The sequence below is a fragment of the Morchella sextelata genome (assembly GCF_020137385.1).
Source record: "Morchella sextelata strain SCLS chromosome Unknown scls_5, whole genome shotgun sequence".
NCBI classification, from domain to species: Eukaryota; Fungi; Ascomycota; class Pezizomycetes; order Pezizales; family Morchellaceae; genus Morchella; species Morchella sextelata.
The window spans coordinates 997,220-1,019,284 of NW_025408620.1; the positions used below are offsets into that span (position 1 = coordinate 997,220).

At 46.7% G+C, this 22,065-nt stretch overlaps 5 protein-coding genes across 5 annotated transcripts; 4 read left to right on the plus strand and 1 right to left on the minus strand.

Annotated features, from left to right (window-relative positions):
* Window positions 1–1,267: 1,267 nt before the first annotated feature.
* On the plus strand, window positions 1,268–1,644 carry H6S33_010790 (uncharacterized protein; the record flags this gene model as incomplete). Its single annotated transcript, XM_044842148.1, has 3 exons — window positions 1,268–1,453; window positions 1,534–1,550; window positions 1,635–1,644. The coding sequence occupies 3 exons, from the start codon at window positions 1,268–1,270 to the stop codon at window positions 1,642–1,644; spliced, it is 213 nt and encodes a 70-aa protein (XP_044696720.1).
* A 6,424-nt stretch (window positions 1,645–8,068) lies between these two features.
* Window positions 8,069–8,455, plus strand: H6S33_010791 (uncharacterized protein; the record flags this gene model as incomplete). The annotated part of the gene is made up of 3 exons (XM_044842149.1): window positions 8,069–8,147; window positions 8,212–8,339; window positions 8,402–8,455. 3 exons carry the CDS (start codon window positions 8,069–8,071, stop codon window positions 8,453–8,455), a joined length of 261 nt encoding a protein of 86 aa, XP_044696721.1.
* A 1,350-nt stretch (window positions 8,456–9,805) lies between these two features.
* H6S33_010792 (uncharacterized protein) lies at window positions 9,806–10,790 on the plus strand (the record flags this gene model as incomplete). Its single annotated transcript, XM_044842150.1, has 4 exons — window positions 9,806–9,998; window positions 10,063–10,117; window positions 10,188–10,268; window positions 10,373–10,790. 4 exons carry the CDS (start codon window positions 9,806–9,808, stop codon window positions 10,788–10,790), a joined length of 747 nt encoding a protein of 248 aa, XP_044696722.1.
* A 2,763-nt stretch (window positions 10,791–13,553) lies between these two features.
* Window positions 13,554–15,869, minus strand: H6S33_010793 (uncharacterized protein; the record flags this gene model as incomplete). The annotated part of the gene is made up of 1 exon (XM_044842151.1): window positions 13,554–15,869. The coding sequence occupies one exon, from the start codon at window positions 15,867–15,869 to the stop codon at window positions 13,554–13,556; it is 2,316 nt and encodes a 771-aa protein (XP_044696723.1).
* A 2,281-nt stretch (window positions 15,870–18,150) lies between these two features.
* Window positions 18,151–21,663, plus strand: H6S33_010794 (uncharacterized protein; the record flags this gene model as incomplete). The annotated part of the gene is made up of 6 exons (XM_044842152.1): window positions 18,151–18,880; window positions 18,934–19,194; window positions 19,295–20,428; window positions 20,485–20,703; window positions 20,816–21,227; window positions 21,294–21,663. The coding sequence occupies 6 exons, from the start codon at window positions 18,151–18,153 to the stop codon at window positions 21,661–21,663; spliced, it is 3,126 nt and encodes a 1,041-aa protein (XP_044696724.1).
* Between the last annotated feature and the right edge of the window lie 402 nt (window positions 21,664–22,065).

Genomic DNA, 22,065 nt, shown 5'->3' on the forward strand with positions numbered 1-22,065 from the left:
ACTCGTAGAGGGGGGGATTCATTGGCTATGCCCAAGTAGGGAAACAATGCAGGGAACAGAAGGGTAGAGTAAAGTAGAGCAGTATCATATGTAGACGTTACTTACGATGTATAGGTCGCGTTTGCGGACTGCGCCCCAAAAGCATGCTCTGAGGTTTCTGTAATAATAAGAATAATAATATGAGTTCTCAAATGTGGTTCGCGCGCGACGTGTTGCGACCCTGGCCAGCCCTGCGGAAGTGCAATGCAGCAAATGCAGTTAGTGTGTGACTTGAACCGATCGGTCCGTGGCTGTCTGCTAAGCCATATTCGGTGGTGACTCATGAACCCTCTGAGTCCGACGCGGGACCGGTAATATTAGTCTTCACGGTGGTTTTTGTAGCAGTTTTTCGTCCATATCTACCCTCAAAGCTCTCCTTTAGAAGGTAAATTAGGAGGCTGGACAAGGACGTCACGTCGGACATGACTTTTCCTCTCGCTCACTCAATGTCATATAATATCAGTCACGGCGGAGTTCAATGCTCACAGCAGCAAGCACATCTACGTTTATCTTCAGAGGCTTGGCACATCCTTGAAGGACCACCCAATCAACCACTATACATATTCGTCTAAATTAAAAAACATAGCGTGGAGATATAATTACATGCCGGGTGTGTCTTGGAGGACTGGTCATCGCAACCCAAGAGTCAATTAATCCGGCTACACCAGATCTGACAATGCAGCTCTGTTTAGAGTCCAAGTCAAGGAACAGTTTCCGGCGATATCCGTGTGTTGGTATTGGTTGGAGGAGCGGAACGGAGGGGACTAGATGGAAGGGGAGGGAGGGGAGGGGAGGGGAGGGGATGGGGCTTGTAGGGGAAACGAATGCTCGCCTGTGGACAGGTGCATGATTACGATTGATGCAACGAAGCATGAACCTCAGAGAGAAAGAACAACATTCAAGATGGTATTGAAACAACGTAGCTTGTGATATAGGGTTTTCGTGTACCTGAAGGTTGTTTGCTTTGGTTACACTTGAACCTGGGATTGCGACAACTCCCCCCATGACGTCCTAGCATACGTACACATAGAACGCGACACCTTGTTCTCTTTCTAGTTCTTCCTTCCATCATCATTCGGATGGATTGGTCTCCATTCACCCATTAACCGACTCCAAAGAAAGGAATCTCGTGGAACCGAATCGTACAGGACATAATAACCTTCTTCCATTTGAAGTTTCCGAGTGCCTGGATCATCCCTCATACACATTCAACGAAGCATTTCATCGGATGCAGCAGAGTAATCCTGGGGCTTGGTTCTCGAGAAACGCTGACACATCGACAAAAAACTGGAAAATCTCGTACCACCAGCCCTTCGGTGGAACCCTGTGCCCCACATCCAAAGACGTTTGCGTTGTAAACAACGACATCAAAGACTCATCGATACGTAGAGACGTATACTCAATTTGGAGAGACGTAAGTGTTCACCTAAAATAACCAAAATTGGGAAAGTGGTTGGAAGCCTATTAAAGACAAAACTGTTGTTGAAAGCACAGATCAACGAGGTCTACTGGTAAAGAAACCCAATTAACTCTTTTGTGAGACGCGTTGAGGCTCTACTGATAATCAGTCACGTGATCGCGTGTTTTTGGGTTAGGTGTACTTGAGGCTGAAATGCGCGATTTTCTTCAAACCCCCACTGACTGTGTCAGCCTCCGAATGCGGAATTACTCTAGAAGGTTTCGTTCGGCTTAGACTAGATCAATCAAAGATCCCTGGGAACATGTCCAAACTGCCGCTGTACCTACCCATTTGAACAGCTTGCACATAATTACTCTGACTGGACTTTCATAGCCTCTTGTGCAGGTCAAGTCTGTCTTACACTCTCAAGGGAGTGCTTCCTATTGAACGCGAAAGGCTGACTCAAGGTCACTGGGAGAGCTGCGTTACATATGTTCAAGGTGTTCGCACTCTGTTTGGTGCGCAATATCTGGCAATACGGTGTTGGCTGCGCAGCAGAAAGCCTTATCAGTGACACATCTCGGAGGGCACTCACTTCGGCCGTCACGAGGACTCACAACCGTGGTGATGAACAAGCATCTTGTTCACCCCGCAATGTGTTTTCAGCGACTCTGCCTTCTTTAACGGCCCGTTATCGGCTGTTGGCGGGGGTGGGGGGCAACCAAGGAGCTCGGTGAGCTTCGAACGTAACCAGGTGACGCATCTCTCTACCACATCTACCACATCTACCACTTTCTTCATCAACATCATCAGCATCCTCATTCTCATCACGCGGCCGTACTTTTCTACATCCGACAATTCACTCGTTTCAAGATATATCGCAAAAGCCTCAATTGATATCTATTCAATCTAGATTCCAGTACAGACGGTATCCAATGATGATGGGGAGTTTTCATCTCATTCGGTCGCAAAAAATAGTGCTTCCGACTTATTGTTTACAACTGCCGTGCATGCTCTCGTAAGAATCGTTGCTGATTTTATGCTTCAGATTGGTATTTACGAGGACTCGAGCATCAGTACGAGACAAGAGGTGAGGCGAAGCTTGCTTGTGTCTACATCTCTTAGGCGCAGTCCCTAACTTGTGAGCCTAACAGGTTGAAGTTACAAAGTTTCTAACGAGAGTTACATTTTCTCTTGTGAGGCTCTCGAGTTGTTTGTTACATTTCGGAAGTCCCCGATTAAAGTAACCTGCACTCCGGATAATCTGCGCTGCAGCCACGGATGACGCATAATCTCGGAAACTTGCAGGTCCTAACAAGATTCACCCTCACCGATTCGTGTCGCAAGTATTGCAATTCAATTAACTACTTCATGTGCTCGTGATCAGCAATTAAGTACCTCTATCGCTTATACGGAGCACTTTACGGACAACAGGAATAGACACGCTATTTCAACAAAGATAACTTCGCAATCCCCAATTGGATAAAACAACAGTCAATTTCAACGCGCTATGACATCTGAATGGAGAATCCTTGAATAGAATTGCCTAGATGCCGACTCAAAATCCCATGATCTCTTTACAATGGGGAAAAATCGCTCGCTCGCCTCAAGAGTTGAGGGTGATGTAGGCAATCCGGAAGGGCACTTCTAAATTTACATCAACCCCTGTCCATTTAGCGAGACAAGCTAATAATCCGGCTTATTTTGGGTGAGCTGTACGGACGGTAGCGATGGAAGCCTTCATGGAAGAATGGAAGAATGGATAATTTGTTTCACTCGGGAGTGTGCACTGAGAGGAGATGGTTCACCTACCTGTAAAACTGTTCTTGGAAATACACGTGGGCGATAATCGGCATCAAGCTGTATCTGACTGGAGTAACTCTCATCGTATCCTAATCTATTTGACCCAAGTTAGTTCAAATATTACATTGACCAAGATTGCATTTGGCGCGGCGTGGCGTGATTCCTGGACCCAGGTTGCGTATGGGTTTCGTTGCATCCGTCTCCCGTGTGGCCCGTATGCCTTAGTATAACTCTACTTAGAGACACCACAAGCCTATCCCCTCTTCGGACAGACGAAGCAATAAGATACTTCTGTACCTACAGCGATTACACGAGCTACCACCATCCAAAAATAATATACCGTTCTACCAATACCGAACAGTAGTGATCTGCGGGTCACAGGAAGGTCACCACACAGATCTGCACGAACAAATAAACAACTACATCAGTGATCACATGTAACGACCGTGGTGGCTGAAATCTAGCTAGCTGAGGATCCTCCCACCAAGCCAGCTTATAATTCTTCCGAAGGGCAACAACAAAGAGCGCCTTGAGTGAGAATGATCCCGATCCCGAAGCAATGATTCCAAATACCTTCTGCTGCTGTTACTATTAGTGTCCGTTTTGTCCAGGTACACCATACATGCTCTCCATGCAGCAGCAGTCAGTAAAAGCAGTAACTGTGTCCATATCTCGTAACCCCGTATTATACTCGTAAAAAGCCAATTTTAGTTTCGTTTTCGCTTTCTCCCATTGCGCCTTCATGATCGCCCGAGCTCTGGGTTTCAGTTTCGGTTTCGGTTTTTTTTTTTTTTTTGTTGCGCACATGGATCCGCGCAAGGTCGAGCACAACCACGGGCATACCCATGCCAACACCTATCGTGGGAAACACCACAAAACCAAAAAAGTAACTACTGGCAGGAACATGATCGATCTGCGGACTCGCAACGTGGCATACGCACGGACACTGCTCAAGCTCTCTCTCTGGGTTGGGTTGGGGGATGCGCCAAAACGGCAAGGCCACCTTGCAGGTGTTTCTGTATGTACATGTATGTAGTGTAGATCTGTCCTGAATCTACTGTGACTGCAGGTATCCGGAGTACCTATAGGGCTGAGTACTCATCTATTTGAGGAGGAGGATGTGGGGAGGGAGAAGGGGACTCGGAGTATTTTTACTTGGTCGGGTTGAAATACTTACTTTGTGCGCGGTTGCGCTTGTGGGGTTATTGAAGTGATGGTGCGATGGCGAGAACGCTGGGTGCGGGTTCGTGATGGTGATCTTGTTGCCTGGTGTTCGACGTCATTTAGGTGTGTTTTTGCGTTTTGAAAATTCAGTATCGGTGAGAAGAAAAAAGTCGTTACTAGTGAGAAAACACAGTATTCGGTTAGGAGCAGTCTGCTGCGAGTATGCATATGTTCTCAAAACGATGCTGTCATTGCTCTCGTGGGGGCCAAGTAGGTACATGTACCTAGGTGGCTGGTGCTCGTAGTGTAGACAATGATCATCATCATTGCATTGCTGATCTCTTGCCCGAAACTCTCGTGGCTTATGGCCCCCACCAGAACAGCTCGCCGTCGATGACGGACTACGGACCGGATAGACGGTGCAGTGGTGGAGTTGGTGCGAAGAAGAGGAGAGCAGGTGAAGACATGTAGATATCGAGCGGTCTAGGTAGGTAGAGAAACAATTCGGAGGGCACGTGGACCGGTATTGGTAACTGCTGTTCAGCTGTTCTCTAGCTCTAGACCCAGGAGTCCGGAGGGGGAATTGATCTTCGCGCCAGGTTCTTCGGGTGGGCTGATTACAAAATGTTCGGACCGGCTAGATAAGCTGTGGGATGGCGTGCATGGATCAACCACTTCACATATGCTGGTTGGTCAAGGGGAGGCTATGACGTTAGGAGTTGAGGAATTGAGGAATTGATGAACACCAAATAACGAGTGATATACCATGATTTACCTGCGATCGATCCCTAACCCTGTGTTCTGTAAGTCGTTGTATGTTCCAATGGCTATGAGGAGACCAATGTATTGGATGAGGAGGAAAATAATGACTGAGAAAGGTCCTCGCGCCACGCATGCAAAGGTTAAATATGTCCCCCCGTCCCAAACACACCAGCAGCTTCGGTGGTGTAGTAATGACAATATTGCTTCTTTGTATTAATTCCGCTTCGGCCGCATTAACCGAGGTGTCGGAAGTTTGACTCCTCTGAGAGGCTTTATTTTGTTGCTCTTTTTTTTTTACTTCGAGAGAAGTTGAAACTTGAAAGAAGTGGCGTGGGAGAGAGTGCCGGTTTTGTTGGTAGGTATACTTTTGAGACCAATTTTGTGATGAAGATGAGACTGGCGGGGGTTGTCGCTCAGAGGTCACGAACGACGTCTTTAGAAGATTCGCCTCCCCCACTCACCTGTACTGGACCCCATACATATACAGTCTCTCGGCCTAGTCTGATGAATTGGGAAATCTCCCCTCCCGGCCCGCCCTCTCTCTTTAGGCCGGGACGTAGGTCGTAGTTGATCTCCCTCGGTTCTGTTGGGAGGGTTTCACGTCCGCGTAGCTCTCTAGTATACAGAGAGCGCGGGCTCTTGTGTTTGGTGTCGGGTGTAGCTCGGCAGGACGGCGGGAAGTTAATCATGAACTATCACTCGACTATAGTATCTGCTGTTAATCGAAGCAACGCTGATTTTCTTCTAAAAGCAAAAAGAATGGTGGATTTTTAATCTTCTTACTCTTAATATCGTTCGGAGCTCTTGTGTTGCTCGGTGCCCGCTAAAAAAAAAAAAAAAAAAAAAAGAACCGGGAGTCGGGGGGAGGGTGTTCGGGATGGTCCTGTGAAGAGTTTTCTGGGATGATATTTTGAAGCAATAGAGAACCGAGAACATAAAGTATATTTTATGAACTGATGATTAGGAACAAGGAGAGGGAGAGAAGATTCGTGCTTTATAGTATAGTTTAGAGAACAAAATAGCTCCAAGATTAAAATACGGATCGTTTGGAACCACGTGAAGGACATGAAATATGTAGATAAAAGCCAGTTTTAGTATAGGAATAAAGATATAGAAGCTTCGCAAAAACGGTAAAGATATTTCGATATATCACTCCACGTATTTATTTCTTCTTTTATACACAAAAAGAACAAAAGGTACTGCAGATATGGTATCTACTACCCCCACCCCTGGATTGAACCATGGACCTTCTATAGACGTTCAAAGGTCAGGCACAACCACTCGGTGTTCCGGAAGGCGAGTGTTAACCGCTAGGCCACTCGCCCATGTGTGTTATTGGCCAGAAGTCTTATTTGTGTGCCAAGCCTATTATCGAAACCTTATCACCTCATCAGTGCCAAGCTAGATAAGCTCCTGGTGATAAGCGAGGTGTCAATTGTAGATGAGAATCTGATAAGATAATACACTAATCACTTACCCTCAATATCTGGTACTACATATATCACCTGACTAGCTGGGGCGTATTATGTCTATGAATTTAGTTGCCCCAAATGTATACTTCCTGCTGAGAAATTAAGTAACTCTAAAATGAAACCGGGAGCTTATTTGACTTGACTGTTGCCGCGGGATTGCTGATTATGTAGAACCTTACGTAGGTTACAATATCGATTGAAGGAGAAAGAAGTCTAGCTAGCGACATACTCGTGGGATTTGAAAAGAACGGGGATTCTCGTCATAGAGCAGGTGGGTTTGTTAAACCGTTCGGTACTACATACTCCACACAACTACAGAACAGCACCTCAACAGAGCAATTATAGCAAGACCACGTTACTGCCACTGAGGAATTCCATTATTCACTGGGGGTGAAGCCGTAGGGTGCCTGGCAGCAAGATGTGCTCGAAGGCGGATATCTTCGGTGTCGACCACCATCCTTTGCTGAAGTTCATTCGACTGCCGCAGAGTTTATACCCTTAGACTGAGGGTAAAGGAATTCCGTTGAGTCTTGTGGGAGAGTTTAGTTGGAAGTGTCTAATGGAGAGCTGAAAGAAATCACTTGAAGCTTGAGTTTCGGTATTATGGTACCACTCGTCCCTTATTGGTCTGCCTGGAAGGACAATGCATATTCTCATCATAAGGGATTATGAAAGCTAGTCGACTCGCGTTATTCATGACTGGTATTGTATGATGTGTAGTATGGAAAGAAAGGGACGATCCACAGAATGCCGGCCGGGTAGGGGCGGCTCATACGGGATCACTCGATATTACATGTGTAGCTCGAATTTCATATTATACGGATACGTATTCTTATTACTATAGGCCGAGAGAATGGATGCAATTTAAAAAGCAAAGTATGTTTAGTTGGCGCTAAAGCCGCAAACAACAGTCCGTGAAAACGTTTCTCTTCGTGTCGCATGCCTTTGACCGACTATATCACTCGGAGAAGTCACAGCCGGCACAATCAGTGTCAATCACCTACATACTACATTGGTAATACAGAAATTTACATTCGTCAAACCTTGTTATGTAAAGGATTCGTCTCTTCTTACTTTTAACCAGTCTCGTGTCGTTTGTCTTGGCTAAACTTTTATCGGTATCAGCCTTTTAAACTCGCTTCATCCCCCACTTCTGCATTACTCCAATTTCACCAAGTTTCAGCCTCCTCCCTTCTATCAAATCGTTTGATACGATTACCGGCATTGCCGGTGCTTCTCAAGTGGCACTATGTCGCTAACAAAACCTGGTTCACTGCCCCCGCACTCCCGGAATTTCTCTGCTAAACGTGTGTGGTGGCCTCGCGCATCACTTCCTCCTCCAGGTCTATACACTACATGGTCAATCCCAGCCTCAGACCGAACGTATGACGAGACCTCCCTAGAACCGCAGCATCATTGATTAGTGGACATGGAGACGGAGGAGTCCCCTCAACACCAAGGTATACGTGGTGCTCGGGGTCTTATTAGAATCTGGGACCGAAGTTTGGGTATAGACGCTGCCTAAAATCAAGAAGAGGAGGAAGTGAAAGAGCTAAAGGATTAAAGAACTAGAAGCGCTCTTTGTTGGCAATAATAGTGGATCTGGTGAGCGAGGGGTCGGTGAATTGGGGAATCGTGGAATTGGAGAGTCGGGGAATCGGATAAGCAGAAAGGCAAATAGACGATCAACTATCCAAGAGGTTCGCTAAAGTCTAGACCTACAAACTACCCAGTGGGTGATACTGATAATATGGGTATATAGATGACGACAGAGATATCTACTAGAATACCACAATATTATCCGCTCACGCTCTAGGAAATACAAACTGCTAAACTACGTCTAGGGCATCCCTGCCACGGTTATAAAAGGCAAAAATATCCTTATCCTTAGCTCCTAGCAACGTCAACCACCTTTTATGTTAAGGAATCCGAAGACATTTCACGAACTTGATATTAAGATGTTAATCGTGGATTAACCCTACTCTCTAGATGTATTCATCACCCCGCTTTTTGTTCGCTATATGAAGACCCGTATTTAGAGATGAGTGTCCCTGGCAGAATTCAAATACAACACAGCTTCGATAACAATACCAGTAGCAAGAAATCTCTAGCTACGCATGCTCAAATCACTAGAGTCAACAAGTCATCTGCAATCCTAATATTCGTGGGAAGGGTCTGAGAATAACCAAAGCATGGTACATACACCGCGAATTCGGGCATGTCCGTGGTAACAATATGTTAAAAGGTTTATGGAGTTCCCGACAGTCTCTAGTAGTATCTGTTGCCGAATCCGCTGCGGGAATCCTCTATATCTCCCCCGAAACCCATATGGAATCTGCCGTGCCCGCATGCACTCCTGAAGACGAACAATCCCTCGTATAACGTCGGCTTGCCCGAACCTACTGCACTTCACATTAACGGGGGTTCCCGGATAAGGTGACTCATGTAGTACGGGTGTAACGCGGTGTTGGTTGTGTCACCTGTTGCTGGAAATTAAAAGTGGTAAGTGCAGTTTCACACAGCAACCACTCACTTCCTTGTTCGAGGTTTGACGTCGATCGAGCCAATTATTATTACAGCTCTTAATTACCATAGCACGCGTTCTCAATGCTTATCTTTCCTAAGATTGGAATTAAGCATAAAGTTTCCCGGCTGCTTTTCCTGCATTTTAGTAATAACCCCTTGGGATCGTCGGTCGTTAGTTCTGCACGTTGGGGTGGCGCACACGCAGGTAATGCTTGATACGCCTCATTGGCCTTTCATGACGCAGGTACAACCCGGAGTTGGCGCTTGGTTGGAACTTGAATTTTAACATGCTACAAACAAAGGACAGTAGAACATTAGTTAGTGTTACCAGCTCGTATTGATTAGATGTAATGGTGGGGGTAGTAATTTATCACTGCTTTTTATCCAAATAAGATCGCCTTTTATACATATGCCTTCCTTATTTTTCTCCAAACCTAGACCTGGGGCTGAAGAAAGGGTACCTACATGCTGATAATCCTCAATCCCCTATTCTGGAGGAGATATAAAAGCCCTTCTTACTCCTCCGCATTCGTCCCATCCCCATCCTGTCGTTCAGCACTCCCTCACTCGTTCTCAACTCCAACCTTCGCTGCAAGTAAAAAAACAAACACTCTTTTCCAGCCACAAAGAAAGAAAAAAAATGCACGCCTTCACCCCTCTCTTCGTCTCTCTGCTCCTCAGCAGCACTGCTCTCGCCGCCTCCAACGTCGGCATCATGCCCCGCAGCATCCTTCTGAGCGGCCGTCAGCTCCAGTGCTCTGGTGCAAACCCAAACATCTGCGAGCAGACCGAGAACACAATCAAGTGCGGGCAGAACTGCTGTTCTGACGGAAGTACGTATCTCACATCCCTTCATTGTCTGTGTAGTAAACATGCTGATATGTGTTCTGGGAATAGCCAGCTGCGAATTCGGCTACAGCTGTCAATCTGGCGGGAGGTGCTGTGATATAACGTATGTTGCAATCAAGTCTAGATGTGAGGCGTTATTGTATGCTGGTGCTAATGAATTGTGGATGTAACAGTAAACCACTCTCCCAGTGCGGTGTAGCAACACTCTGCTACGATGCGAGTGATTCCAGGTGTCCCGGTTCTGAGGCTTGCTGGTTCGTATATTAACTTTCCCTCCTCCTCTTATTTACCGTCGTTTTCGCTGCCGGGGGTGCAAGCTTGAAGTACTAGTTCACGGCTAACAACACTCAAACTACAGCCCCAGCAGCGCCCCATACTGCACCTACCAAGGTGGTCGTGCCATCTGCGAGCTCAACCAGAGCTTCACCATCACCAACACGCTCACATCTACTTCCACCAACGTTAACACCATCACGTCCACCCACAGCGCCGTTGTGACCCCCAGCTCTTCCGCCACCAAGAGCTCTGGGGCTTCTTCTTCTTCTTCGGCATCATCATACACGACACCCCCCGCCTACAGCAGCTCTTCCACACCCACAATCCTCCCGACCACCACCATCCTCCCGACCACCACGAGAGTCGGCAGCAACACCACTGCACCGAACTCCACTGTGTCGCAGCCACCCGTGTTCTCCGGTGGGGCGGCGGGTAGGGAGGGATTTTTGGGCGCGGGGGTGGTCGCCGTTGTGTTGGCTGTTGGTGGGGCATTTATCTAGATCTAGCTACTCTAATATATATATCTACTTGCCTATATGTGGGTATAGATAGATGGAGGGGTTTAATATCTACGTATTTTGCGAAGGATTGTTACGTATTGTATGGTTAATTTAATTTATAAGAAACTTTAAAACCTATATACGGAAACGGAACTCAGGATGGAAATAAATATAGGGGGTGATGTAGTTGTATTGTATTGTTGCTACGTGATCATGACTACATGTAGACACCAGCTAACCCAATCCCCCAAAACCCTCCAAAAGAATCATTACCCCAAACGCCCTCCCCGTCCCCAAAAAGGAATCCCAAACAAAAGTTCCATAACACAGCCCACACGGCCCCTCCCCACACCCGATACAATTCAACAGATTACGTGCCCGGAAGGCTCCATGCCCCCTCCTGTCACCCCCATATCCACCAACCAATCCATCACCATCTCGATTCGATCCGGTTCGTATAGCGAGCCTAGCTAGCGCGGCGTAGTCATGGTTGATAGGACAGAAGGGAGAAGAGGGAACGCGGTGTCGGCCGGAACCGTATACTATCGAATCGTATGAAGTGTGTGGTGGAAGCGTTGTCAACTCATGTGCTATGGGGAGGAGGAAAATGAAGGAGAGGTCGAAGGGTTTATATATCCCCTCTTGCTACGCTACAGAGTTAAGTGGGGTGGTTAAAGATTGCGTGATAACAGTATGCCTAGGTATCTCCGACAGTGTGTGGTAATGCGTGCGCAATGGAGCCGTGGGATGTGACTCAAGAGTTCTACAGCGAAGTAGATATTCATATCAGCTTTTAATCTGATTAAACCGTAGGGCTGTACTTTCTCTATGTGGGTTACGTTGCTTTACATAATCGAGTTTTCCAGTAACTTTCAAAACTCAAGTGTAGGAAAAAAATGCGTCCCGATCCACGTCATGGCCGCGTTTGACAGATGACCCCCGCAAAGCCCCATCGTCAGCCATCTGTCATCTTCCAATACCGATATAGATGTCTGACGTTCTTTGCAGAGTCTCCCCGCCGCACCAGAATTACGGCTAGCCGAAACGCCCAAAGTCGGCGTCAGACTAAAGCTTTGTTTCCCGGGCGTTGAGTAAGTATCGCGTCATCGCGGGCAGAAAATCTAACCTTGTAAGACGGCCTTCCAACAGAGAAGAATTTTCAACTCGGAAACGTAGAACAACTCTTGCCGCTTGTCGGTCACCGCTTCTAAGTATAGAAAACAAGACTTACCGTGGAGCCCGTTGGGTGCGGTCATGTATCGTCACTCGAACGGGCACTAGCTGGTTGCCAAGCCTTTCTGATTTTTCCTATTTTTGGGGGCGGCGACAGTCTAATACATGTATGTATTGAAACTCGACTGCGATATGGGCCACTACTAAGTAGTGCAAAGCACAAGAAATAAAAATAAAAAAGCAATCAATTCTCAACCCCAAACTCCAGAGAGGAGTTTTTCTAGCGGAGTCAGCCAGCGGTCATGGAGTATCACTCAACCCGTCTTGTCTTGGCACAAGAGATTTCGCCACCACGTGAGAAGGCTGTTGATAGTGTATAGATCGACGTGTTTACTGTCGCGGAAGCTGTAGATAGTTGGTTTCGGGGATGGAGGTTGGATCCTCACTTAATTGTTCCACATCCCGCATCTTACCTAACAATAGAACTCTCCTGCATAATCGAAAAATCTAACCTCTGCATGTGCGACGTCTCCATATTCATTATTTGATTCTGTGACGGAAGGGACTCTCGGAAAATGAAAGGACCGGGCAAGATAGGGAGGATGTAGAGGCAGGCAAAATCCCAAGCTAGCGCTACAGGGCCGGTAGTAGGGGGCGGAAATAGCTCCTGCGCGGAGGGAATCAGATATGAGCTGGCTTCTATGCCGACTCTCTTGCCGCCTGGGCCGTGCGTCTCTTCAAACTTTGTTTCTGAATTTGTTATTAAAGCACAGTCAAGGAGTAGCTGGACGTCCTGTAAAAAGTTGTAGAGTCTTGAGGTGCCTGAAGACGAGGATGGGAAAACGATAAACTAAAGGTGAGCACGCACCGGATATAAGCACCGCCAATTTTTGCAATAGTTTTGGTAGTGATCTCTTTTCTTCGCGGTGGAGACTGATGTTAGGAAAAAGAGGACAGAAGGAAAAAGGAAAAAGGAAAAAAAAAGGATTACATTGAGAGGGCCACCTCCAATTTTGATAGCAAGAAGCACTTTGGAGTTGTTTTCAATCTCCTGTTATTCCTTCGTGTCTATATGCGGCCCGGGTTAATCCTCCAGGCAAGCTTACTAGCTGATCGAGTGATAATCTGTGAACAATAAATTTTGATTTCACTACTACTACAAACCGCGACGTGGGCTATTGGATGTGTGCCACGCACGTAGTTTGCGGTATTTGGGCAGTATAATCTTTGTAGTATGTAGTATCTTTGTGACTTCCACTATTGATGATGATTATATAAGAGAAGGAGCTAATCTCCTTATCCCCACACTGATAACATATGCATGCTACACCATACGCGCCATAGTATCCTGGTCGCATTCCAAGATGCTAACTATAACGCTCATACATACCTCTCCTTCTCTTCTCACTGCATTATGTGTTATCGCAATTAATTTGACATTCCTTTTTTTACAACTCCGGAGATAGAGATACACGAGAAATTACTCTATGAACGATACGTTCCTTTAAGTACATGTACATACATAGCAGCGGCGGCCGCACGGGCAGCCAGTAAACGGGTATATAAAGATTTTGGTGACCAAGCAAGTTATTATCCTAACACCCTCCTCCTCGACGGATGCTTTTCGCATTTCCACGAATCCTTCCTATGCCCATACTCGCCACAGGCAGAACATGTGAAATTCCCGAGCGACTTCCCATCATTGCTGGCAATCTTCTGCCTTAACAGCTTTGCCTTGACTTCCAGCTCTTCCACATACAGTTCATTCTTCGCTGAGTTGATTTCCGCGAGGCGTTTCTGCAAGCTGTCGAGATTGGTATCATTTGAGGGCGAAGTTCTTGGATCTGGCGACGGGGAGCGTGGAGGCGAAGACGGCGGGGTCTGTTTATTTTTTCCTTTTGACTTTGTGCGTTCTGACTGTGGTACTTTAGGCGTATGCCGCGCCTTGTCTTCTTTCGGCTTCCTCCCGCGTGGTGCTGGGGGGGCTGGCTCTGGTTCTGATGGTCGCGACTTCTTCTTTTTCCGCTTTGGCTCCTCCGGGGCATCGCTGTCGCTCAGCACAATAGGAGCCTGCGGTTTCTTTTTCTTTTTCACTCGTTGCTCCTCCGGGCTGTCGCTGTCACTATCAACGGGAGCTTTTTGTCCTGGTTTTGATGGCCGTGCCTTCTTTTTCTTCCTCTGTCTCCGCTCCTCCGGGGTATCACTGTCACTGTCACTGTCAACAGCAATTTTTCGCTCCCGTCCTGATGGCAGGATCATCTTCTTCTTCTTCCGCCGAGGCTCCTCCGGGCTGTCGCTGTCACTAACAGGAGCTTTGCGTTGCGGTTGTGAGGACAGTGATTTCTTCTTCTTTTTCCGCTGTGGTGCCTCGGTTCGCTCTGGTTTCGATGGGAGTGGCTTCTTCTTTTTCCTCTGCCGTGCATCTTCCGGGGATTCGGTATCACTGCTAACAACCGGAATTTTTCGTTCCTGTTCTGGTCGCGGTTCTGGCTTTGGCATGGGCTCTCGCTTCTTCTTTTTCGTTTGTCGGGGCCGTTCGGAATCGCTCACACTAGTTTCAGCAACCTCTGGCTCTTGTTCCACCGGCTGCGGCTTCTTTCTCTTCTTCTGCCCCGGCTTTTCAATATCGCTTTCGTCGGGAAACTTTGTTTTAACTCCAGATGCCCCTCTAGTGAGCGGCGCTCCGCTGTTGGCGGTACCGTTTTGGGTGAACCGGGGGTTTTGGGGAGTCGAATTCCTCTGGGGAAGCGAGTTCTTCTGGGGAAACGAGATCTTCTGGGAAAACATGTTCTTCCGGGGAAACGAGTTCTTTTGCCGCGGCCCCCGAGGGGTTTCGATATCGTTGCCAGCGATTGGGAACCTTTTTTTGACTGCAGATGCCCCGCCGTTCGAGATACCGATATTGGTGAGCTGGTGTTTCGGAGGTAACGGATCCTTTTGCTGTGGCTCCCCCAGAGGTTTGGCACTGCTGTCATCGATAGGCGACTTTTTTTTCCGCCCGGGTGCCTCCCCAGTCAGCGCCCCACCGCCCAACGCACCACCGTTGGCGGTGCCCTTTTGGCTGCGCTGCCCCCAAAAGAACGAGAGAATAGTCTCTACATCGCCCGGACTGTCTAACTCCAGTTGTAGACCCGAGGGGTGGCTTTCATCTCGCAGCACCATTATATGAATATCTTTCAAAATCGTACGCCAATTGTCCTCCTGAATGCTCTCAGTACCAGAAGGTACACCGGGTGAGTACAGTTGGAGGTAAATTGATGATGGTGACCTTGCGTTGGGTATGTTGGGTATATTCACTTCTCGCCGTGGAAACAAATCGAAGCGTAAGCAAGCCCGATCATTAGACGACCGTGGTGTGCAGTGTAGATACGCAAATTTTTTCGTGATAAATCCAAGATGATTTTTTTCGAGGGATAGGTTCAGCGTGAATTCGAGGCCAGCCCAGCTTTCTCTCATTTGGAGAGGCCATCGATCGGGTGCAGGATCAAGGGTCCAGAAAGTTCTAGGTGCGGGGTGGGAGTTTCTCGTGCTTATTGATCGAAGGTATATTCTGGTGTTCTCGACTGGATACTCATCGTTTTCTGCCCTCCGCTCTCGCATATCATAGTGTCCTCTCTGGCTGTATCGTGTTTGATTTAGTCGCTCCGAATAGTGTAGGTTTCGTGGGGTGTTATTGTCATTGATAGTGTTCTGCGCCTGGGCGTATGCTGCTGCCCCATACTGTCGCGTCTCATAGCGCCGCACCTCAAGGAAAGGAAATCGACCTTGTCGCGACGGATGCGCGAGGTTGTCTTCCTGGTAGTTTTGGTGGTGCCGATTGATTTCGGGGGTGGCGGTCTGGTGAGGTCGATAGTTGCCTGGATAATCGACAGGCGCCTGAGGACCATCATCGTGCTCACGGTCCATATCGTGCTCCTCCGCCTGCGGGGCTCTGGTTCAGAGGGCGAAGTGGAAGGTAAAGAAGGGCAAACACGACAATTGTGGCAGAAACTTTCTCGATTGTGTTACCGCCAAGATTTCCAATCACGTGATACCAAGACATGCATGTCTCGATCACTAACTATCACTCGGTAAATACTACTACTATGGTGCCCCCGGTCCTAAAGGTAACGAAATTTCAATCGCTTATAACGTCACCACCACAAAAGATATCAAAAACTTGTCAAGAGGAAAGCTAGAAAAAATGAAGAAGAGATTGTCATGACAGATTTTTGATATCTTTTGTAGTGGTGGAGTTATCCCTTAGGCGGTCAGGCCGAATCGCGATGTGTTACCGAACTTGATATGGTTAATGTTCTCTGATAAACGCTCTCAGTGTTCACTCTCTCCTCGAGTTTATTGCAATACGCTAGCTAGAGACTAGAGAGCTCTATCGCCACAATGATAGAACGAACAGTAACAGAGTTCAACAGAGCACATTAACCATATCGGGTTCGGTAACACATTGCGATTGGGCCTGACCGCCTAAGGGATAACAGATTGAAATTGGCTGTTTTTGTGTGTAAAAAGCGCTAAGAGTGAACAAAGTGGAACAGTATTATACCTATTTATACCCCTAAAAAGTAAACCTGCCTGGGCCGTGGCGGTGGGGCGCTGGGGTGGCTAGAAATAGGCCCTCTGATTGGCCGTGGAGTCAAATTGCAGCCACGATTGTTCCACTTCCATATGCCGCCGTGTCACCTTTAAGACTGGGCGCACCATACATGTAGTATGTTGTTCTTTTTATGAGAAGACTTGAGCCAAATCGTGTAGCTCGTGTCTCTACTATCCCAGCCAATCGATTAAAATGCTTCGAGAGCTCATACGAACTCCGGTAATGATATTGGGGAGCTCGAGCCCCTAGTAGCTGGTATATTCATTAACTTACTATAGAATTCTTGTTTGGCGGAATGATTGGTTCATATGCCTGGGTATTCTGTGTACTGATAGTGGTCACTTGAGAATGGCGCTCTATAAATGGCTTCTGCTTCTGCTTCTTACTTGATGATGTGTTTTGAAGATGGGGGTTTCCTGTAGGTTCCGCGTCGACTTACGCGTCCCTTCGTTCGTTTTCACTATAGTGGAATTAACCTATTTGGGCAATTCCCGTTGTAATCTACATGCATATATCTAACCCTCACTCCGCGAACCTCTTTGGTGTCCAATGTCACGTTTGCCACCCATTCTCTAAGGACCTTTCTAGCTTTATAACAATTTGTTCTCTTTTAATAGCGTTATAAACCCAAGAACAGCTAGTTTTACGTTTATTCCCACGCTTTCTCTGGACTCAAACTGGGAGCGAACGCAGGGATGAGCGATACATGTAGTTGCATGCAGGGACCGCCAAGTCTTCATGTAGAATATTACATGTGATACGCTAGTACTATTCAATACTAGCATCTCTGGGCTAGCTCGAGTGATATACTGTGATTTATGTCTCAAGTGGAATCTTGTGAGTTATTTTTCCTCTCTCCGGTGGACTAATAAAGCTTGGGGCTACGGCCAAGAGTTTTTGTCTGGTAAAAACATAGTCGGATATGCCCGTGAAATTCTAAATCTCTGAGTAAAACTTTGAATAAAGATGAAGAGGAGTCGCAGCGCCAAATACAGGTACTCATCCGCAAGTTTCCAGAAAAGGAATTGAGCTTTGATAATAAAGAAGGAATGTCGCGGAAACAAAACAAAACAAAACAAGGAACAAACAAGAGATACAGATGAACTTTATGTCAGCATAAGGGCAAGACTTGACCTGGTTTATCTTTAATTCAATAAATGAGACACGTACACGCTGGGGGTTTCTTTGAGATTGCATGCATGTATATCTTGATATGCGTTATGTATCATTTTTGTCAAGAGTTGATGGATATGACGAATGGAAATAAGGAAAATAAGCAGAGAGATCCGTGCTCTGACATCAAGAAAAATGTTTTCATAATTTGACCGCTCCCTGGTTGCGTTTGACTTGAGGAGGAAAGGCAGAGCCACTAGTGCCTCTGTTTCCGGGATTAAAATTCGTTATAGGTAAATGCCAAGATTCTATGAGCCTGCAGTGATAAGCAACGCTTTTGAATGGTAGATCGTGTCCTGGAATCAGATCCACACCTTACCCACCTTCCACAACTTCCAGGTCTTCCACACCTCACGCCTCTTCGACATCTGTCACGTCTTCATTAATTCCCACCACAGACATCGTTTACCCATCAACAGAATGGGAAGTTCAAAGCCCCTACGAGCTTCTACTATGGGAAAAAGAAGAAATCTTAGAGCGAGCTCTAATTCTCCTCCACCGCCTCCCACTATTGGCCGTTCAAATTCAACACGGGCTCTTCACACTAAGATAACCAGGTCGACCAAAGGTGTTGGAGAGCCATCCACGCCTCTAAATGGACCTTCCAGTTTAATGATGACTGGTACAAAATCTCATACTTCTCAGCGAAACTATACTTTCGAGGAAAGAAAATGGATATTTGAGCAAGCAGAAAGGGTTTTTAGCGGTGATTGTACCTGGGAAGATGTTACTGCCGATTTCAACGCCACTTACAATAGAACGAAAGAAGCTAGAATGATCAAAAGTTATTATACGCTTCAACAACGTGAAATTAAGCATGGAAGAGGTGTGGATCCACGGGGAATTAATGACCAGAGTTCCACAGAGATACCAGCATTGAAGAAGCCAGCTCGACGTAAGCTTGTCTTTGTTGATCCGGCGGAATCGGATGATCGCGATGAGCTTGGTCCAGACATTACTCCTAAGGGTAAAGGGACGCTTCCCGGCCCTACAAAATCAGATACTGCTAGAATAATAGCTTCAAAGAGTGTCTCAGAGGGTAGAGGACGGCCCCGGAGCGCATCTGATGCTGCATCTTCGGGCCCAGAGTGGGTATATGAGTCTGGAGCTCATAAAAGAAAGAAAATAGGTGTTTTTGAGTCGCGCACACGTACGGCTTACCACCCGATATTTGATTGTGCTTCGTTACTGACAAATTCTCAGTTTCACCAGAGGAGACAGGCTTGAAGACTAGGGTTTCTGCCCAGAAACCGGGGATAACTCTGCGACCTAGGGGGGATTCAAAAAATCAGGTCATAAGAAACTCGAAATTAATAGCAAAGCCTAAAAAAGCTGCGAAGCCGGTTAAAGAAAGCGATAATGAGGATGAAAGCAACGTCGAGGATGACTCGGTGGAAGATGTCGAGTCTGAAGATGAAGAGAGCGACGGTGCTGAGATTGCTGATCTTGAGGGCTACCAAGAGTGTAAGTCAACTTAATCTTTGCTAATTAAAAAAGAGACCACGCTACCATAGGATGTTACTTCCTCAACGGATAATTGCTTTTCTTCCACTAATATGAGTAGCAACCGCGAGCGTAGAGACTGGGACTGATAGTGAGAAAAGCCAAAGGGAGGAAGAGGAGGCCCAACAAGCCCCGAGTAAAAAGAAAGGAGATGGTGAGCGGGAGGAGGTAGAGGATTCAGTTAGCGGCGGAGAGGCGGTTGGAGTTGAGCAGCTTCCATTCACAGGGGAGCTAGATATCTCCGCCAACGAGGACAGTGCTATTGGCGAGATCGATAACCAGGAAAGCCCGGAGAATGAAGAAGGAAAGAGTACTTCTGAGGAGAGTGCCAATACATTAGCTACCTGTGCAGGGGAGATTACCGACCTGAGGAATGATGACGATAGTAACAGTGGACTATCAAAGGTCGAGTCTCCCAAAGAGGAGATACATGGTAAATTTGTTGCTTTAAGGTCGGTTCTGGAGAGAGAAGATGACAAAGACGACGAAAGCGAAGGGGACGTTGAAGATGACAAGGACGACGAGTACGAGGAAGCTGCCGAAATAGGATTCGTCACTCCTATCCCTATAAACTTCGGGCAAAGTCTTACCGCACCTTCCATTTCGTCTTCCTTACGCAAAATAACTAACGAAATCAAACCTTTATCTTCAATTAACTTAAACCAAGTTGATCTTGAACACAGCAGCCTACCTCTTCCAGGTCGCGACGAGATGGAGAAAGATTCTGTTAGTCGTGCTGGCTTTGATGCCGCTTCCCAAGCGGATGCACAGAATCAAATTCAGGGAAATCTCGAAAAAGAAAGTGTTCTAGTGAAGTGTTTTGATATTGTGTATCAAGACGTCGTTCAAACAACTGCTATTGATAATTCTATCGCTCGCCAAGTCCTCGCACCCCCGTCCGCCGACAAGGATAACGACATTCAAGTCCCTGTTTCTCCTAAAAACTCCCATCTTGCAAATAGCTTAACTGGTCATAGAAAAATCTTGAAAGGGAATTCTGCCCACGAGGAGCTCGGCAAGACCAAGACAGGATCAGCTGCACAACTGGCAGACAGAAGGGGGAGAGAGAAAAAGGGTCTCACATCACCGAAAAAACTTGCCCCTACGAACACTCCCGGCACTGTGGTCCTTGATGGGGTCGTGGCTGGAGGCCGAGAGAGTTTTAATGTGGTGGAGCCCTCGGGCGAGATCTTTTGTTAGTAAATTACTTCTATAGTTGCCTTTTGTTTTATGAATACTGACATCCTGAAGCATTGAGACCACATGAAGAACAGTCTTCTAAACCGCTGTTGGAGACAGGAGGATTACTTGATATTTCTCCAACAAGCTCAGTTGGATCTTTAATGACTTTCGCCCATGCGAGAAGGAGTATTGGGAGTTCCAACTCCCTTAAGGATCTGGGGAAAGATATGGAGCGCCGTGGGAACAGAAAAGGGGTTACTGGCATCGATCACAACGCTCGAGAATCCGGTAAGCCCTATCATCGTCTTAGCTTAGAGAAGCATAAATACGCTCGGGGTTGGACCTTTGGCACGTGCTACTCTTTCTAACCTGAACTTTACTTATGTGAATGAAGACACAGGGGTCGTTTGTAATACCAACGACGAGAAGCCACAGAGAATCATTGACCAAGGAATGTTCCAGACGCTCGGGGCGGTTCCTATCTCAAAGAAGAACACAAAAAGGGCCATTCCTCGAGCTTTGGAATCATCTATCGAAAGTGCGCAGTTACCCACTAAAAGAGTAAGGTTGGCTCACGCCGAGAACGAAAACACGATCAATCGAGCTGGAGCTGCAACCAATTGTGGAGTTTCTGTTGGGCCAACAGTAATCTCTGCACCGACAGATATCTCTCCCCCATCTAAAACTCAAGTTATGTTTGCTAAAAATGAGGGAGGGATTCGTCGTATTTATGTCGATCGCGGTGCTATTGGTACGAGCGTTCCCTCCGCTATTCCAGGTCCCATAACATGGAGGAGGATATACGAGGAACGGTAAATTAATCCCACCATGCGTTTTTTGGATTTCAAAGTTTAGCCGCTGAAAAAATTCTCTCTTAGCGCGAGTCTTCTTGATAGAGTCCTCACTACTGAGTTTCGAGAACTTGTGGAAGCCTTGAAAGAAGGGAAAAGTGATAGACGTCTGTTTATTTACACCTGCTCACAATCCGCCATTGAGTGGGTTACCGTTCACCATCTCAAGGCTAGAAAGACACAATGGAGAACTCAATGGGGAATTCAAGTCCCACCACGTGACCAGGCCTTGATCGAGGAGGCTGTTAAATTGCTCGAGGAACGAAAGAACAGCGGTAAAGAAACCGAGTTCAAGCGTGTTTGGGGCGGGCAGAAGGTTTACGAGGGCCTGATCTTAGAGGCACAAAGGGAGTATCTTGAGGCCCATGGTCAAGCTTCGTCTGGAACTACCTCTTGATTACTTAACCCATAGTCTTCTACGGTGCTATCTATATCTGATGTTGATCGGAAGAGACTATTATACGGATACATAAGTGTTGTACAGCGAATTACGGATGATGGATACACTTCAATTCTCTTGTGGAAAGTTTAAAATTGTCAGAAGTACTATAGCTGGAGTCCTTGTCTAACTATGTGCAAATCTTGTCATTTTCAACAGATTTGATTGACTGAATTCTTCTTTCATCGTACTCATAATCTGAGGGGGCGGACTATACGGCATTCTGATTTTCTAGTTAAGTAGCTCAAACAAAATAAGCAATATGAGATTAGGAGTTTCCCACTATGAATTATGATTGTTGCAATCTGACTATAAAATGTGACAGGTTAAATCGAAATAAAATCTTAGATGGCATATATG